At 40.9% G+C, this 21,001-nt stretch overlaps 4 protein-coding genes across 4 annotated transcripts; 3 read left to right on the forward strand and 1 right to left on the reverse strand.

The window, feature by feature from the left end:
* The first annotated feature begins 3,647 nt into the window (after nucleotides 1-3,647).
* LOC109429967 (uncharacterized) lies at nucleotides 3,648-5,104 on the forward strand. Its single transcript, XM_019705966.3, has 2 exons — nucleotides 3,648-3,977; nucleotides 4,038-5,104. Coding segments are annotated over exons 1-2 (945 nt in total). The 5' UTR covers nucleotides 3,648-3,976; the 3' UTR covers nucleotides 4,982-5,104.
* Nucleotides 5,105-7,813: 2,709 nt separating this feature from the next.
* On the forward strand, nucleotides 7,814-8,919 carry LOC134290276 (uncharacterized protein DDB_G0271670-like; the record flags this gene model as incomplete). The annotated part of the gene is made up of 2 exons (XM_062857375.1): nucleotides 7,814-7,833; nucleotides 7,887-8,919. Coding segments are annotated over exons 1-2 (1,053 nt in total), but the record flags the coding sequence as incomplete, so codon positions are not given.
* Nucleotides 8,920-12,695: 3,776 nt separating this feature from the next.
* On the forward strand, nucleotides 12,696-13,241 carry LOC109415814 (cytochrome c oxidase assembly factor 6 homolog). The gene has a single exon (XM_019689746.3). The coding sequence runs from the start codon at nucleotides 12,866-12,868 to the stop codon at nucleotides 13,127-13,129; it is 264 nt and encodes an 87-aa protein (XP_019545291.2). The 5' UTR covers nucleotides 12,696-12,865; the 3' UTR covers nucleotides 13,130-13,241.
* Nucleotides 13,151-13,736, reverse strand: LOC115254174 (N-alpha-acetyltransferase 38, NatC auxiliary subunit). Its single transcript, XM_029872824.2, has 2 exons — nucleotides 13,584-13,736; nucleotides 13,151-13,522 (listed from the first exon to the last, which is right to left on the reverse strand). The coding sequence occupies exons 1-2, from the start codon at nucleotides 13,632-13,634 to the stop codon at nucleotides 13,238-13,240; spliced, it is 336 nt and encodes a 111-aa protein (XP_029728684.1). The 5' UTR covers nucleotides 13,635-13,736; the 3' UTR covers nucleotides 13,151-13,237.
* Nucleotides 13,737-21,001: the final 7,265 nt, after the last annotated feature.

Raw genomic sequence — 21,001 nt, forward strand, 5'->3', positions numbered from 1 at the left:
TCTGTGCACCCCCAGGCCCCGGGGAGAAGGGTGTTGCTGCTGTGCAGTGCATCTGTCGAAGACGACCCAAGTAACCATTAAGCCGTAAAACTGGCACTAAATAAGCTCTATAGTTGAATATAGAACCGCTGTTACAAAGCCTATAGGAACTATATTCTGCTCAAGTGCTGCATAAAAGCCATTTTTGGCGAATTATTCGGCCGATATACGGCTTGCCCCTACTTTAGAACATTTTCGAACTACCCCCTGTGATATTCTATATTTCAAATCCTACGTCTTTTACTGCACCGGTATTCTACACTACTATCAATTGCCTTTTTAACTAGAGCCGCACACTATCGACCTCCATCTCATTGCCGATCCTATCGTAGACTGGCTCGTCACTCTCACACACTCACATCAGGATACCACATCCTCCCCTTGCAGAAATGTTCAAATACTATACTACTTATTACAGCTGGTGATGATGCACATATCCTATGACTGCTTTGGAGTTATCTGCAACATTTTATTTAGTTTGTTTACTAATAAGCCTATGAAGTACAATACGCCAATTGGGTGTCGTATTCACACTTCAGAAAACCCACTGCCAAAACCTTATTATGGAAATTATGTTTTCCGTTTCTTCTCCAGTTTTGGAAAGTTGAAAACTATACTTCTCACTACTGCTCCTCCCAACCAAAAATAGGAAACACAATTGTTCATCACACAAGCAAAACAGAGACCCCATTCTACCAGTTCAATTATCCATCGACTATCATTAAAAACGATGAGTTTGAATGTAATATGGACTACCGTCTTACCCCGCTGGTTCGACACGTTTTAATACGACACTTTTTAATTCGTACCCCGCTTATTCGACAGATGTCGAATTAAAAAGTGTTCAAGTGTCACAGCGATGTACACTGTAAATCAAAAACAATTTGATATTGCGCTTATACTCGCACCCGCAGCAGCTCCTCTTGCAGCCGCTAATTCCGGAAGTTCTGAATTGGTGCTATTCGGCACCCAAACCGCCTGGAGACCATCCGGAATGAACTGAGGATGCTAACAATCGTAGAAACAACGAGCTTTTCATTCGAGCCACCGCAATATCTGTTGAAATTATGTTTCATAACAAACCCGGAAATCAAAACAAAAACAAAAATAGAGTTGCCTAATTTCAATGAGCATGGTGGTGTAGGGTGACCAGTTTGTCGAATCAAAAGTTTACCCCGGTTATTCGACAACAGTCGGTGTCGTATTAGCGGGGTAATACGGTATGTAGTGCATAACATTATTGTTTTAATCATCTTAGAACAACTTGAAAAATATTGAATCGACGCAACCAACTTAATTTTAGTCATGTGAAACGGAAACTTCTTATCTGAAGTACACTTTTACATTTTTAATTAGCCGAAGGTTTCCAATATAAAGTAAACCAAATAAATGAAGAAATTCCGGATAATCAACCACACATATCACCTCAAAGAAAGTCTAAAACTTTTTGCATTTCTACCGTGCAATTGCCGTGAGTATAAATTGACTTATTTTTTTTATTATATTTATACATTACCAACCACCGCATTAGGAATGTTTTGAATGAAATCTGTTTATTTTCACAATACTACCAAATGTTTCGGAATACAGGCAACAGTCGACCGTTAAAGTCGCAACTTATATTTGATACTACGACGTTAATGAAGAATCACTCAGCTGGATTATAGCCAAAAATGCATTGATGGTATGGCTTGTGTACATAATCTTTACCAAATGTCTACTAACAAATGTACCTACTAAAAAAAAAAAAACTTCCCATTCATCTACCCAGTCTGCACCTACGGCGATAGATCAATGCTGCACCTTTCACCCTAATGAATCAAAAGAAATAAAACAGAAAAAAAAACAAAATCGGCTGTCTTCGAACACGTTTCATGAACTTATCCTCGCTGCATGTATAGAACTGTCACACAGCTACCACACGCACTCACTGACTCTGCATTCCTCCCGTTGTCCCTCCAGCAACAGTTAACGGCATACCGCGCACAGCAAAACACGAAGCGACCGAAGCGAGAGTGCACATGGAATGCGTTCAAAAACATTCACACATCGACATCGCAATCGCAAGCCTCGCATGCCGACAAGCAGACACAAACGAAGCAAATGACGCGCTCCTTCACCGCCCCAGGCAACACCCACCGACAGTCCAGCCCAACGGAGGAATGGGCCTTTTCATTTGACGTCAAAAATCAGCTGATTTTTCAGGTCTTTGACAGTTCTTCTATGAAAATGACAGTTCAGTGTTTGCGCCTTTGCTCGGCAGTTGTAAACAGTGGCATACACAGACCTGTCAACTGAAAAGGCCTATACAGACACAGACAAAACCACGAACTGGCGAGAAAAGAAAACAACATCCACCACTCCGCTGTGCCTCCCCGCACAGGGCCTAGCTACTATCACCACACGGCAACGCGCCATCGCTGGGTCAGCGTCATTCCTGCTGCAACAAATACCATCAAACAAATATCGAAATTGACCAATCCAAATTCCTGTGTGGTAGTGGTTTGTGTTCAGATTTCCCGTGTTAATCTATCTGTAAGAACTTTGTAAACATCTTTTGTTCTCACGTATATGGATAGGCTTGCAGTAGGTTTCGTGAGACATTTTTTTGGACAACTCAATTGATTCTGTACCACCACCACGTGACCGTGAGTGCATGTAAAGTGCTGCCAGAAAACACCCTATGCTTCATTTTCGGAATTCTCATTTAGTAATTGATTTTTTTTTCTTGTATGTTTTCATTGAATCCTCCAGTTTTGTTTTTCTTTTTTTTCTTGAACTACATTTGATTTAATTCCTCTGTTGGCTATGGGATTCATCCGCGATGGATATGGGCCATACTTCGGATTTTTATACTTTCATTCACTGTTTTGGCCTTGAGCTATACTCGACGCAAAATAAGCATTTTTGTTGGCCATGGGCTTTACCCGACGCAACAGTTCTAAATGCTTGACTTTTATATTGCATTGATCATAAACTACTCGACTCATTACGCTTGTTGGCCATGGGCTTTACCCGACGCAACAATTCAAATGCTTGGCAATGAGCTGAAACTCTACTCAAGCATTACCTTTCCACAGTTTCTACTGTATTGGCCATGAGCTTAACTCGGCGCAATACCTATGTTGGCCATGGGCTAAACCCGACGCAACTAGTAGAATACTTGGCAATGAGCTAAAACTCTGCGCAAGTCATACCATTACTATTAATGGAATCATTTCTGGCAACCATGCTCGATGAACTCTTGTCCTCTATACTTACACATACTACCCTCCGCGGCACTCACTTTTCTCACAACACAGCAACTTTTCGAGCTTGTCTCAAGTTTTTTTTTTCACTTTCTTAATCTGCAATTACCACAATTTACACCACATAACTACTATGAACATCATGGCAGGATCGCCAATGTGATATTCTATATTTCAAATCCTACGTCTTTTACTGCACCGGTATTCTACACTACTATCAATTGCCTTTTTAACTAGAGCCGCACACTATCGACCTCCATCTCATTGCCGATCCTATCGTAGACTGGCTCGTCACTCTCACACACTCACATCAGGATACCACACCCCCATGGACGAAATGTCAAAACATTTTTACCGCAAGCAAAAAAGGGAAAACAAATTATTTGTATTATGTTCCTCTTCCTTCTTCAACATCAAAGGAGCAAAAAATTGTTTTGTTATTATTTCTTTCTCCTTCACGTCAACTGTATCGCAGCTGTAGATCATCACAGGTGCATATTTTCTTTCGCGATTTGCCTTGCTTTCGACGATTGTTCTTTGTTTTGCCAAGTCGATCGATCCCCGGGTTCGAACAGTGAATAACTGCTCGTAGAAAGTTGCTGAGTAGTGCGTTTTCCGACTGATCCATCCTCTCACCTGGTCAAATTATCATCTGAAAGGCGTTCTTAAAGCAAAAGGGTAGACGCACCAGTAAGTAATCTTCAATTCGATTAGTTTTTTTTTCTCATAATTTTTATTATTTCATCGTAGTGTCCGCTAAAAAAACAACACAGAAAAAGCCTACAGCAGCAGCATTGATGCGGGCCATTCAACTAAAACACGTTAAGGATGATTCTCCGGCGGTTCCACTGGGAAAGCAGGATGCATCGACGCAAACAGAACCAAACGAGTCTGCGGAGGCGAACGACAATCTCAACGTCAAAATGAACAAATGTCTGTTGATGTTGTCGCACCTAAATACTAAGGTGGATGCGCTGGGTGCAAACCAATACCAGCAGCAAGGAAGTTCCAGTGATCGGTTCAGCGTAAAACTTTCTAAGGTGAATTTTCAACCAGTGAAAAGCTTAGTCGATTTTGAAGCTTTGGAGGATCGCTGCCGAGATGAAGCTTTCGTGAAAGCGACAGTTGCTTCGATTGGACATATTCACGGTCATCACCGATATACTGGCCAAGGTGCAACAGTGAGTCTCCGAATAATCGACCACTTTTTTTCTCGGGATTTCCTCATGAAGTGTTCATGGACAGGCGCCAGCCGTTCTTCAGGTAATGAACCAAGCAAGAGGCAGAAAATCGCTTTCATGAAGTATGATAGATCAATTGACTTGTTCTATCAGACGGTGCTTTATTCGGACCCAACATATACTATCGACGAATGCAAATCTTTTCTGCATCGCTGCTTGAAAAATGCTAGTCAACGGTTCGCGGAAGTGAGCGGAACAAGGAAACCAGTATCTCGGAAGCGGAAGCGATTGGCAACTGGAGAGGATCGGGAGGAATCAACGGAAGATGATCCGGACGGAGATGAGAGTGGAGATATTGTTATTGAGAATCATAAAATCGAAGAGAGAGAACAAGATTACGACGACGGATCACCAGCAGAAACTTCCGGAAACACGTCGTGGCAGGTGGAGTTTCTGGAAAATAATGCGGACGAAGAAGATGTTCCACTCCAACTGGTGAAAAGCGAAAATTAGTGCGTTGAACAATACATTTGATTGTTTTTTTTTTTGCTGTCTATTTTTCAGTGATGATTTTTTTAAATAAAACCGAACAATGAATTGACCAGAGATTTTTTTTTATTTATATTTAAAAATACACATAACGCATAAAGTTTTTTATTTGTATAGTTTATCTTATTCGTCTGGAAGAGTGTGGTGCAATGGTACAAAGATAGTTTCTTCATGAATCTCTATAACAACAAATTTACAAAAAATGCTTTGAAATGAATATTCTCTGCTCGAGCTAAAACTGGTGTTTGAGGTTGTTCTATAGACATAAAAAACATCTGATGGAAATGGACTTTTGATGTAACTTTCAAAATTTTCAAGTTCTGATCCCATAATACCACTTTCATTTGCATAGTTCATAGCAACAACTCTTTTATCACTTGAGAGAAACCATTTGTCTTTAAACTTATTAGTCAATGTGAATCCATCATACAGCATGCAGTTCATGAAATTGGCACTATTGCTTGGAGAAGGTTGTTTTAAAATAGGGTATGACTGGTCAACCGGGCTATTGTGGTGTTGATTTTTTTCAGATATCCTGTTTATAATTTGATTCAATGGTAAGCGTCCGGATCGTACCATTTTCTTAATTTGATACAAAAAATTCTCAAACGGGTATGATGATAGTGTCGACAATGTTCCAAATCTTCTTACTTCATCTACAATGTGAACCAGATTATGTGTGTTACTCGAAATGCAATGGAAATGTTTGTTATAATTTTCAATGAATGCTTCGAAAAGGTTTTGAGCAACTGGTAAGTATTTGTGATAGTGTTCGCTGGAACAAATAGTGACCGCATAGAATAAATTAATGAAGTTTTCAAATTGTTTTTTATCGACGAATCGTTTAAGAAGGGCTATTCCGATGTAGTTCAGAAACGAGGCACATTCTGATGCCTTCCAGTGACAAAGGAAGCGCAGTCCTCGCACTTTGCGATGTATTTCTGAAGGTAACTGAATGGAATTCAATATGTTGTCAATACTGTCGATAGTGGTTCTAGACCACTTAGCATGGTATTTGTGGCCTTCTTTATAGAGTGTGAGAAGCTTTTTAGTAATTCCCAAATGTAATAAATGTAAGGAATCTGACACTATTATATCTTCGACCATATTGATTGGCAAACGAAGTAGGGGTGATTCAACGAATACCCTTTTAATTTTACCATTTTCTCGAAATTTGTATACCTGATGATGTTCTCCATACAATCGACTACGAAATCCTTCGTCTGTCCTTTTTGGGGCTTCTGTTACAGGATAAACATTGACATGTAGATCATTTGAACGTTCGCCAACAATAGTACATTTCAAGCATCCATGAAACGAATTGAAATTCACCGTTCCTGTAATGGTACATTGATATAACCAAACATCTGTATATTAATGTAAATGAATACCCACCTTTGATGAAGGCCCTTGCTGGGGAATCGCAAATGAATGCTCTTATTTTAACCGTTAGGAGATATCCATTGATCAGGACGCCAGATTGCAAAATCGGCACAGCTTCGTCCGCAAATAGCTTTAGAAAGTCTTCGACAGATGTTGGCTTACTTTTACCATGAAAAATGCCAATGATCATTGGCTTCATGTCTGGCTGTTCGAATATGTTAAACAAAATCGGCCATACTTGATCAGTGCCATTTTTGTAAAGTGGCAATCCATCAATGTTTACATTTAGAGAGATGGTGCGAGGTTGTCCAAGATCCCAGAACGCTCGAAGTAGACATTCACCTGTAGAATTCAAAACGGTCAATTTAGTTGTGTGTAATGCAAAAAGAAAGAGCGATTTTACCTAATCCTTGGTGCCAATATTGACCGCCTCCAATTTGGATCAGCTGGGATTCTTTGCGAGGAGTTCCTAATAGTCTTCGTGGATCTGTGGGAAGGGATCGATCTATGGTGGAGAGCCGATTAAGCAACGGTTTCAATGCAGTTTGTGGAATGTTGTGGTTCAGACTCCAGTTTTGGAGGAACGAGGCCAAGGTTTCAGTATCACCGGTGTTGTCATCCTGCTCAGAATCTGACGATCCAGAAGGGCTGTAATGAATCGACACTTCCAGGACCGCTTGAGCATCCTGCCCGACGGAGAATTCTTCAGAAACGCAATCTTCTCCCGCAGCCTCAGCGGAAACATTACAAGCTTGTGGTAGAGTCCCTTCGCTTTCCACTGTTGCTTCCTCGGTTGCTTCGGGCACAAAACTACTAGTTGATGGCTCATTATCCAACACTAATCGCTGATATTTAACTAATTTCCTTCTGTAACTTCCACTTTTGAGAAATTTTTGCCATTTCTTGCTGCCATCCATTGTGGATATTTTTGATGAGAAAATCTAAATTTTGCGAAATGTCATTCTATATTAGGCATTAAATAGGCATTAGTGGTAATGTAACTCGGCTTGCGAGCACTGAGCCTAATAGCCCTGTAACACAGCGTTATATGCCCATATAGAGCTTGTGTTACAGCTTAAATCCCACAGTGCTTATAAGCTTTTGAAAATATCATATACAGCTTGTAAGCAATCAAAAGCTGATATACGGTTCTTGTCTGGCTTATAACAGTGCTTAATGGTTACCTGGGGAACAATCTGTTTGCTCAACCATGTGCAAATGAACTCATTGTTTTTCTGTGACATTGACTTACCGGACGGTAATTGGGAAGTGGTTCGACATTGTTGTTGCTGTTTGCTGGTTGGTTAGCTATACGAAAAGTCAACGGAATCTAACGTGAAAAATTGGGAAAGATGCTTGCAAGCTATGTCACTACTGGATGAAAATTAGTGGAATATTTGTAAAAATTGTAAAATGTATGATGCACAGTCTTGGTAAAGACTGGATATTTTGCGTAATTCAGATTCCATTAAGATCATTAGCCCAGTAACTCCTATCCCTCATCATCATCATCATCATCATCATCATCATCATCATCATCATCATCATCATCATCATCATCATCATCATCATCATCATCATCATCATCATCATCATCATCATCATCATCATCATCATCATCATCATCATCATCATCATCATCATCATCATCATCATCATCATCATCATCATCATCATCATCATCATCATCATCATCATCATCATCATCATCATCATCATCATCATCATCATCATCATCATCATCATCATCATCATCATCATCATCATCATCATCATCATCATCATCATCATCATCATCATCATCATCATCATCATCATCATCATCATCATCATCATCATCATCATCATCATCATCATCATCATCATCATCATCATCATCATCATCATCATCATCATCATCATCATCATCATCATCATCATCATCATCATCATCATCATCATCATCATCATCATCATCATCATCATCATCATCATCATCATCATCATCATCATCATCATCATCATCATCATCATCATCATCATCATCATCATCATCATCATCATCATCATCATCATCATCATCATCATCATCATCATCATCATCATCATCATCATCATCATCATCATCATCATCATCATCATCATCATCATCATCATCATCATCATCATCATCATCATCATCATCATCATCATCATCATCATCATCATCATCATCATCATCATCATCATCATCATCATCATCATCATCATCATCATCATCATCATCATCATCATCATCATCATCATCATCATCATCATCATCATCATCATCATCATCATCATCATCATCATCATCATCATCATCATCATCATCATCATCATCATCATCATCATCATCATCATCATCATCATCATCATCATCATCATCATCATCATCATCATCATCATCATCATCATCATCATCATCATCATCATCATCATCATCATCATCATCATCATCATCATCATCATCATCATCATCATCATCATCATCATCATCATCATCATCATCATCATCATCATCATCATCATCATCATCATCATCATCATCATCATCATCATCATCATCATCATCATCATCATCATCATCATCATCATCATCATCATCATCATCATCATCATCATCATCATCATCATCATCATCATCATCATCATCATCATCATCATCATCATCATCATCATCATCATCATCATCATCATCATCATCATCATCATCATCATCATCATCATCATCATCATCATCATCATCATCATCATCATCATCATCATCATCATCATCATCATCATCATCATCATCATCATCATCATCATCATCATCATCATCATCATCATCATCATCATCATCATCATCATCATCATCATCATCATCATCATCATCATCATCATCATCATCATCATCATCATCATCATCATCATCATCATCATCATCATCATCATCATCATCATCATCATCATCATCATCATCATCATCATCATCATCATCATCATCATCATCATCATCATCATCATCATCATCATCATCATCATCATCATCATCATCATCATCATCATCATCATCATCATCATCATCATCATCATCATCATCATCATCATCATCATCATCATCATCATCATCATCATCATCATCATCATCATCATCATCATCATCATCATCATCATCATCATCATCATCATCATCATCATCATCATCATCATCATCATCATCATCATCATCATCATCATCATCATCATCATCATCATCATCATCATCATCATCATCATCATCATCATCATCATCATCATCATCATCATCATCATCATCATCATCATCATCATCATCATCATCATCATCATCATCATCATCATCATCATCATCATCATCATCATCATCATCATCATCATCATCATCATCATCATCATCATCATCATCATCATCATCATCATCATCATCATCATCATCATCATCATCATCATCATCATCATCATCATCATCATCATCATCATCATCATCATCATCATCATCATCATCATCATCATCATCATCATCATCATCATCATCATCATCATCATCATCATCATCATCATCATCATCATCATCATCATCATCATCATCATCATCATCATCATCATCATCATCATCATCATCATCATCATCATCATCATCATCATCATCATCATCATCATCATCATCATCATCATCATCATCATCATCATCATCATCATCATCATCATCATCATCATCATCATCATCATCATCATCATCATCATCATCATCATCATCATCATCATCATCATCATCATCATCATCATCATCATCATCATCATCATCATCATCATCATCATCATCATCATCATCATCATCATCATCATCATCATCATCATCATCATCATCATCATCATCATCATCATCATCATCATCATCATCATCATCATCATCATCATCATCATCATCATCATCATCATCATCATCATCATCATCATCATCATCATCATCATCATCATCATCATCATCATCATCATCATCATCATCATCATCATCATCATCATCATCATCATCATCATCATCATCATCATCATCATCATCATCATCATCATCATCATCATCATCATCATCATCATCATCATCATCATCATCATCATCATCATCATCATCATCATCATCATCATCATCATCATCATCATCATCATCATCATCATCATCATCATCATCATCATCATCATCATCATCATCATCATCATCATCATCATCATCATCATCATCATCATCATCATCATCATCATCATCATCATCATCATCATCATCATCATCATCATCATCATCATCATCATCATCATCATCATCATCATCATCATCATCATCATCATCATCATCATCATCATCATCATCATCATCATCATCATCATCATCATCATCATCATCATCATCATCATCATCATCATCATCATCATCATCATCATCATCATCATCATCATCATCATCATCATCATCATCATCATCATCATCATCATCATCATCATCATCATCATCATCATCATCATCATCATCATCATCATCATCATCATCATCATCATCATCATCATCATCATCATCATCATCATCATCATCATCATCATCATCATCATCATCATCATCATCATCATCATCATCATCATCATCATCATCATCATCATCATCATCATCATCATCATCATCATCATCATCATCATCATCATCATCATCATCATCATCATCATCATCATCATCATCATCATCATCATCATCATCATCATCATCATCATCATCATCATCATCATCATCATCATCATCATCATCATCATCATCATCATCATCATCATCATCATCATCATCATCATCATCATCATCATCATCATCATCATCATCATCATCATCATCATCATCATCATCATCATCATCATCATCATCATCATCATCATCATCATCATCATCATCATCATCATCATCATCATCATCATCATCATCATCATCATCATCATCATCATCATCATCATCATCATCATCATCATCATCATCATCATCATCATCATCATCATCATCATCATCATCATCATCATCATCATCATCATCATCATCATCATCAAGCAATCCTTGAGAAATTCCTGAAGGAATGCCTTGAGGAATTGCTGGAAGAATCATTGGAGGAATTCCTGGAGAAATTTGTGGTGAAATCCTCGAAGGAATCACTGGAGTAATTTGTGGAAAAATCAATGTAGTTATTCATGGAGGAATCTCTGAAGCCATTCCTGGATGAATCTTTGGAAATCCTTGGAGGAATCTCCTAGGGGAATCCCTGGAGGCATCCCTGATGTAATTCATGGAGCAATTCTCTGAAAAATCCCTGGAAAAATTCGGAAGCATTTCTAAAGGAATTCCTGGAGAAATTTCTGGAGAAACTCCTGGAGGAATCCCTGGAGGAATTCTTGAATTAATTCCTGGAGGAATCTCTGAAGTAAGTCCTGGTGGAATCCCTGGAAAAAATCTGAAGGAATTCCTAGAGAAACTCCTGAAGCAATCCCTTGATTAATAAAAAAAAAACACACACGGACACGTTAAATGCACCCAGTGAGCTTTTTCGCTTTTTGCAGAAAGCACGACACTATACAGTGGACTAGCATGCAGGGATGCCATATAAACAGATTTATCTATATTATGTATAAATATTTTTGAATATCCTTACATATTTCGTTGTATATGAAATACAGATTTTTAAGCAAGGGCGGCCATACTAATCTATATATATAAAAATGCAGTGGCATACGTGGGACCGCGCATAACTCGCGAACGGAACGTCCGATTTGGTTCATCTTTATTTTGTTCTGTTAGTTTTCACCCAAGGAAGGTTTATGAACCGAAAAACATATAGAAATATTGAGATTTTTGAAAATCGATCATCCATACATTTTGATTGAGGATTTGGTCTTGGCTAGAAACTTGAAACGTCAAAAAACGCAGTAGGCAAGACAAAGTTTGCCGGGTACAGCTAGTTTACCATACAATACCTCGCTAAAAATTATTTGTAAGCAAAACAAGAACCAAAGCACCAAACTGTGAAAGCAGTGTGATTTCGATAAATAACAACTGATTTATGATATTAAAATGAATCTTAGGAGAAAAGTCGATTTTTGCGTGTCAAAAATTCCGATTTTCAAATGTACGGATATATGGAGGGATTACTGTAACTTTTCCCGCAGCGCCAGCTTATCGTTAAGTGGCCGGAACTCGAACTTCAACATCCCACTTTCTGATGGAAGAAATCCCAGCACCACACCTTTGAATGGATCAACCATCATCCCACCATGTGATTTGACAGCCGACTGTTGCGAAAATCGCCAGAAGTAAACAAACCGCAAGCATTGATGACATAAGTTTGTTCCGTCGTCGCTCGCGAAGTGGTTGATTTTGTGTCGAACAAAACCTGGAACGGGAAAAAATCTTCCCTATCTTGACAGAAAACCCCAGATCCGTGCACGATGTCCTACCCCGACAAGGAAGCCCGAGCGGTTTGCTGGGCGGCCCGAGACGAATACTGGGCCTGCCTGGACAAACACGCCCCCCACCACAGTTGCACCTCGGGCGAACCGGAACCCCAGCAGTGCGTGGCCTTGCGAAAGCTTTACGAGAAACGGTGTCCCTCCCAGTGGGTGAAGCATTTCGACCGGAAGCGAACCTTCGAACAGTTCAAGCTGAAAATGGCCAAAGGATATGAACCGCTGGATGGCAAAACTCCCAAATAGCACTGCTTAGTCATGTTAATATGTTAAGATACATTAAACGAGTGATTTTTATTGAGTCCCAACCGATAGTGTACAGTTTGTTTGAATAAATAAATCAATTTCCTAATTCTAATTCGCATTGACCGGGTTGGCTTCATCGATTTCGATTGACACGATGTACCTGCCGGGAATCATCACCAGTCCCAGAACCCGTTCTTCTCCGCCGTTTTCCGTAAATTCGCTGGTCATCCCCAAAATCACATTTGCATCGGCATCCGTGCAGACAAACATTCCTATCAGTATCCGTCCGTCGGTCATTTTTATCCGGAAGGTGTTGTTCAGCCAGGATTTGAGCATTTTCCGACTGGGATTAGTTTCCTGGTCTGCTTCCGCTTTTTGGATGGATCTTTGCTCCTAAAATTTTAGCGCTGCTGTTGTACATTCACGTGTGAGATACATTTCGATAAGGAATTACCTGAAATTTCTCCCAAAGCTCATCGCTACTATCCTTTTCGTCACTACTCATTTTTTCGACGTTCGAGCTTTATAATAAAACTAAATTTAAATTTTTTAGATTTTCAAAACATTTTTACCCCCAGAATCCGACGAAGCGAGCCTCGGCCGTCAGATCGGCTGTCAAATATTGCACAACAGCGCCGGTCGAAACGTGAGTGGTGGGTAAAGGAAACTAACATCATCAGTAGCGCCACTGCGCATCAAAGCGTTCAGTGGAGTACACTCATTTAATTTTACCGTTTCAAACGTTGTAAAGGACTGTACGAACCCGGGAGCATTTTGACAGCTGCCAAACAACGTCAGCGTACCCAAACATTTTGGTCCGGGTGGAACCTGGTGGAACTATCAGATGCAAAGCGGCAAATGCTATTTTTGAAAAGATATCCAAAAATAACCACACAAAAAATAATAAAACTTAAACAGGAACCTTATTGTGTCGTTTCTGCTTTTCTTCCGTCGGAAAATGCAAATTAAGTGTTTTTTTTTTCCTTCTAAACCATAGGGGGATAATCTGCTCAACAGACACCCTAACAGAAGGTTAGGGTAGTGTAGGTCTGACAGGCCGTCTTCTACAACAAAAGTAAAATCCAGGACTACTCTCTCCTTTCCAACCGCGGACTTGGATCCAACCCAGTAGACCGACGCCACGACAGCACCGCTACCGGGACTTCCTCTCCGCGGCCACTTAATCGCTGTAAGGGTCGATCTCGACCGCAGGGCACCGGTATGACCTACGAAGCCGACTCCGAACCCCTGGACCACCTCTTGTACTGCATCTGGACTAGCCATTCTCCGAGTCCACGCGCCACCTCCTCTGTAGCTCCCAGACGATGTGGGTAATAGCCGTTGAAACGGCGTTCCAGCCAAACTCATCCCTACACATCCTCTGGAGCAAGTTGTCCGGAGTTGTGTCCTCTCCGCATGTGACAAGCATGCGGTCACGCATTGTGCGAAAACGCGAGCACACGAACAAAACGTGTTCCGCCGTTTCCTCTAAACCATTGCACACTGGGCATTCGGGAGAATCCGCATGCCCGAAACGGTGTAGATACTGTCGGAAGCAACCATGACCTGTGTCAGGTGGAATGTAACTTCCCCATGGCACCTATTAATCCAACTATCTATCCTCGGTATCAACCTATGGGTCCACCTTCCTTTGGTGGAACTGTCCCACGCGCGCTGCCATTTGACCATAGAGGCCATCCTGACAGTCTTGCGTATGCCTCTTGTGCCGCGCAATTCGAAGCACTCCATGTCCTCACTGATAAGAATGCTGATAGGCACCATACCAGTAATGACGCAGAGAGCGTCGTGTGACACGGTACGGTACGCGCTCGCAACCCTCAGGCACATAAGCCTGTAAGTACTTTCCAGCTTCCGTCGGTAGCATTTAGTACGGTGCCCCACGCCGGGCCGCCATACCTAAGTATGGACGTAGCAACACTAGCCAGAAGCTTGCGCTTACTGGCGTACACCGCAGAGCTATTGGACATCATCCGGGACAGTGCCGCAATAGCTGTGGAGGCTCTTTTACAGGCATAATCGACGTGGCTACCGAAGGTAAGCTTATCGTCGATCATCACGCCCAAGTGTTTGACGGAGCGCTTTGACAGGATAGTACAGTCTCCTACACTGATCTCCGTCTGCTGCTCCGACTTCAGGTTGTTAACAACCGTCACCTCTGTCTTGTGGTGAGCCAGCTCCAGTTTCCTGGACCGCATCCACGCCTCCACAACCTTGATCGAGTGGTTGGTAGTCAACTTTACCTCCTCGATCGTTTCACCGTAGACTTCGAGCGTAATGTCGTCGGCAAATCCGACAATCACCACTCCCACTCGATACTCTAACCTCAACACCTCGTCGTACATGACATTCCATAACACCGGACCCAGGATGGAACCTTGCGGGACTCCTGAGGTTATGTGAAAGCACTTCCGACCCACCTTCGTGTCGTAGACTAGTACACGATTCTGAAAGTAACTTCCGAGAATCTTGTACAGGTACTCCGGTATCCCCAGACGCAAGAGCGCATCGGCAATAGCAGACCAGCTGGCGCTATTAAACGCATTCCTTACATCCAGAGTCACTACCGCGCAAAAGCGAATTCCCCTCCTCTTAGGCTCGAGTGCTTTCTCGGCGGTTTTTGTAACCGACAAGATAGCGTCTACGGTGGACCTCCCCTTCCGGAAGCCGTACTGGTTACTCGAAAGACCATTTTCGCCCTCGGTGAACCGCAACATTCTATTGAGGATGATCTTTTCGAGCACCTTCCCCCGCCGTGTCAATCAAGCATATTGGTCTATATGCCGACGGGTCTCCGGGTGGTTTCCCCGCCTTTGGCAATAGTACCAGGCTCTGCCTCTTCCAAGCTTCTGGGAAAACTCCCTCGTCCAGGCATTTCTGCATAGCAGACCTGAACATCTCGGGAGCCTCTGCAAATTAAGTGTGGCATGATGAATTTGTATACTAGAAGTCCTGTGTAATATTCATGCAACCGACGGATTGATCGGGTTGCAGCAGTTCAGATGTAATATTACACAACAGTTTTTTCACACTAGCGCCAAAAGATAAAACATCGGTGAATTTGCACCGCGATTCGAAATGTGACAGTGCCGCGTAATGGCGACATTGCCAGTTATTTTAAAACAACCTTTGCAATTCTTTACACAACTGCACTTCATGAGCTTGGACTTGGACGTCTGTTCTCTGTGTTAAAAGGTTTTTGAAAGAAGGAAATGTAAATTTCATTACACTGGAACCTGTTTTATGCTATTCTTTATTACACCACGAAACACAACCTCCATAGTGTTTGGACATTTCTCAGGTCACTTGATAGATCACACAAAAGAAACCGACCTTATCACTGTCCTCTTTTTGCTCATGTTACAACTGTCAAATCACCTGAGAACTGTCAATCATTTTTGAGGTTAGGTTTAGGTGTAATAAAGAATTGGCGAGGACCATAAATTAAAACGGGCATAAAGAGAATGGAATTTGTGCATAACTAATTCAGGGCTGTAATGAGCGAATCTATTTCGCGTGAACAGGGGCATTTGAGATGGAACCAAGGGGCCAGGAAGTTCACAGAAAGACCAACGAATTCTACGGGTTCCTAGGGTCTTCAGGGGCGTTTCAGAGAATTTTAGAAGCATATTAAGGGCGTTCCGTCTGGTTTCATTGACGTTTTTACGTGAACATGGGAGTACTATTAGAACTCCCAATTTTAGAGACGTTTCAAAGCATTTCAGAGAGTTTAAGGGGTGTTGCAAGGGGCTTAGGTTTTTAAAATTGATTTATTTAATTTAATTATAACTTAATTATGATGATTTGAAGGGCGATTTCAATAAGATTACGGAGGCTTCGGGGGCGTTTCGAGGCATTACAGGCAGGGTGTTATAAAGACGGTTTCTGGAATATTTTAGAGCTACAGGAGCATTTCAACTGGATTACGGAGATTTCAAGGGCATTTAAATGAGAATATGGAGGTATCAGGGGCGTTTCAAGGCATTTCCGGAGCGTTGAAAATTCGAGATGTGGCTTCCTCATATCTTCACTTGAAATGCCCCCGGATACGCCCCTACAACCTGCTTCGGAAATTAATGTTCCAAACTGAACTCCCTAAAACGCCTCTAAGACCTTCTGAATTGCTCCCATGATTCCCCCTGAATCCCCAATACACGACCAAGATTAAACGCCCCTTAGACCTCCTGGTACACCCTGAAACCCTTGTGAATGCCCAAATCTGGTAAATCTGGCTGAGATATCGATTTTTGTGAATCGATTCGAATCGGATCAGCAGAATTGATACAATATTACAAAACTTGTAAGGAGGATCCTTGAAGGGCCTCTAAATTCTGGCTTTTGCGCCAGACGACCGTTGTCGTCTGCCAGAATTCCAGATCGGTTTGCCCTGCTAGCTCGTGTTCCCCAACCCTTCACAAAAATCCACCTTCAAGTAACAAACCAAACAACTTCCCCAAATTTCCTTCCCAAGCAGGTATTCGTCTCCCAAAATAATTAATTTACGAAAATTTAAATTTGTTTTTCTTAAGATAATTCATAATTTTACTAGCAGTTTATTGAAACCATTAAAAGTAGAAATATTTATTTAAATTTGTTCATTAAAATCTATTTATAAGTTCCGTTTAAAAGCCATCTTCCCAGAATTTAGCATTGCATTCTTTCGCAAATGTCCCCCTCATACATCCTACTTCTTGGCAGTCTGACTGCAAACTAACTTTTTTGAACTCTCTTCCCTAAGTGTGACGTCACTCTTTTTTTTTATCTGTATTAACAAGATTTTTAGCCTTAGGCTAGTTCATCTCGGGACCCACGCTTTACTTCCCTTCCGAAGGAAGAACTCACATTTTGCGAGTTTGTCGGGAGTGGGATTCGATCCCAGGTCCTCGGCGTGATAGTCAAGTGTTCTAACCATCCCACCAGATCCGCTCCACTACGTCACTCTGTTTTATCTGTGTTTTCTGTACGTTTTTTTTTTTGTGAGTAATTCGCATGCTATTCGTGGTTGTTCACATAGTTTGTGCTCTCTTATTCTGTTGGTGTTGGTGCGGTAAAACGGTTATGGGTACTTACAGTTTCGTCTATTGGTTACCTTCAACACCAGCGTAGGGTCGACGGTAGGAGCCGACGTCGGAAGCTGCTCGGCAATCGTAGACCGCAGAGAAGAAGATGGAGCGCCGGCTACGGCGACGACGAGAGCGACGGCGAGGGCGACGGTGGCGGCGAGATCGTGGAGGTGTTCGCCAAAACTTTTGACACGATCAGACGATCTTGGGGCGTCGTGCCGTGGGCCGGAGAGAGGACGACGACGAGACGACGGCGAATCGAGGGTACGATTCGTGCTTGGCGCCCTACACGTGCTCCGATGATGACACTCGGCTCCTGCGGCCGACGTTTCGGTGGGGTGGGAGTGGGGTGCAATCAGGACTGCTCGAGTACCATGGATTTTCCTCCCAGGGCGTGAGTCTGGGCGATACGCACTGACAGTGGGAAACTTTCCCCCTACAGATCACTCGCTGAATTCTGCAACCACACGTGGGACGGGTGGTGCCAACGAGGCCGAATCCTTCATTCGATGACCACGTACACTGAACAGGCTCTTAGTGGCGCGCAGCCACGAGGCGAAGAACCTATGCAGGGGATCGCCCGCAGTCTGATCGGTAGCACACGTACACTGATTGGCTTCTGTGTCGCGATTATCGGACCTCCACTAAACCACCACTATACGAATCTAGCACTACGGCGATGTAGCCCTATAGCCCCAAACTGGGCACGCGGTCACTGTCGGTGACTGGAATAAAAACCAATTAGCACCCAATAGCACCACAAACACATTTTCCCAAAATTTACCTCACGTGATTTTCTTCGGTTTCTTTAGGGTCTGTTCATAAACCACGTAGACCAAAATTTGGCCATCTCAGACCCCCCCCTCCCCCCTCGTAGACTTTTGTCCATACAAAAATTTTGAAATTTGTATGGAGCGTAGACTTTGGCCAGACCCCCCTTCCCCCCTAAAGGTCTACGTGGTTTATGAACAGCCCCTTATAATCTTTTTCCGTTTTGCTTGACTCACATTCACTTTCCTAGCTTTGAAAAAACCTCATTAAATTACGATACACATGTTCTATGATGATTTCTTACTTTTTCTACTAGCTTCACACCGCGCAACTCACGGCTTTTAATTTACTTTTAGGACCAAATCCACTGTGAAAATAGCTTTAAAATAGGAATTAATTTCATTTCACTTGTATTTACTTTCCTTTTATATTACTTTTTACGATTTTCAATTAGGGTTCAAATTCACTGGTAATCTTTCACTTTAAAATTTCTTCCAACTTTACTGTTCGGCAGTCTGTATGGGAAAGATCGAGCTTTCGCTCCGATAGACCCTAGACCCCTATATTCTCCTCAATTTTCCTTTAATTTCCTGTTTCCATTATCTTGAAAATCTCTTTCTAAAATTTTCTTTTGCTTACCAGATTGATTTACTAGCTCCTCCTTTTCACACATATAATATTCTCCGTATTTAACTATTAACACCCCTGATTCGAGCACTTACTTAACGGTTGCCTACATGGTAGGCTAGGGTGGGGCTAATTTCAAAAAATCTCTCCGATATATGATTTCCCAAGTGGAAAATGATCTACTAGTCGAAATAAGTCAGCTGTACAAAAATTAGCGATTTCGGTTGATATTTAGGGGTGGCGCAAAGGGTTCAAGTGAAATTTTTGCTAGAACAAACTTTCAAAAATCATGTCAAATTTAATTTTCAAACTTATTTTTTCAAGACTAAATCGGTGATTCTAGAACCCTATTGGGCCGAATTTGTGCTCAAAATTGCGATATCTCTATTGGTTTCTGAGATATTTGAAAAAAAATGTCGTTTTTCAGTATTTTTTGGGTTTGGTACCAAAATATGACATTTTTCTCAAATATCTCGGAAACCAGTGGAGCCTCGTAGCCGTGCGGTTAGGGTCACCAAGCTTCTAATCGCACCATGCTATGGGGTGAGGGTTCGATTCCCGCTCCGGGCGATGGAACGTTTCGTGAGAATAGTTTCTACTCCGTATCCACTGGTGCATGCTCCGTGTGTCCCTTGTCTAGTGTTTAAGTTTCAATTCAGTCTGTGCAGCCTCTGGCTGAAGACGGTGTCTGCGTCTTTTTAATATCGCAATTTTGAGCACAAATTTGGCCCAATTGGGTTCTAGAATCACCGATTTAGTCTAGAAAAAATAAGTTTGAAAATTAAAATTGAAATGATTTTTGAAAGTTTGTTCTAGCAAAAATTTCACTTGAACCCTTTGCGCCACCCCTAAATATCAACCGAAATTGCTCATTTTTGTACAGCTGACTTATTTCGACTAGTAGATCACTTTCCACTTGAGAAATCATATATCGGAGAGATTTTTTGAAATTAGGTAGGCGCACATTCCAAATAAACTAAGGATGTCTATGAAACCTCTCACGAGTCGGTTTCAAACTATGAAATAATTTGTTTGTTGAATTATTTGTCTAAATAAATTCAAAATTAAAATATAAGAACACTTCGCGACTGCGATTCGAAAACGAATAGAATTTAAAAAAAAAATGCTTCTGAAAAAAAAAATTAAATATAATTTTTTTTTTGAATTGAAAGAAATATTCCCAGAACTCTGAGAAGTATTCCCATATCTTCTTCTTCTTCTTGGCGTAACGTCCTCATTCAGACAAAGCCTGCTTCTCAGTAGTGTTCTTTGAGCACTTCCACAGTTATTAACTGAGAGCTTCCTCTGCCAATGACCATTTCGCAGGCACGAAGATACTCTATGCCCAAGGAAGTCAAGGAAATTTCCTTTTACGAAAAGATCCTGGACCGAC

Source organism: Aedes albopictus, chromosome 3 (assembly GCF_035046485.1).
Source record: "Aedes albopictus strain Foshan chromosome 3, AalbF5, whole genome shotgun sequence".
In the NCBI taxonomy this organism is placed as follows: domain Eukaryota; kingdom Metazoa; phylum Arthropoda; class Insecta; order Diptera; family Culicidae; genus Aedes; species Aedes albopictus.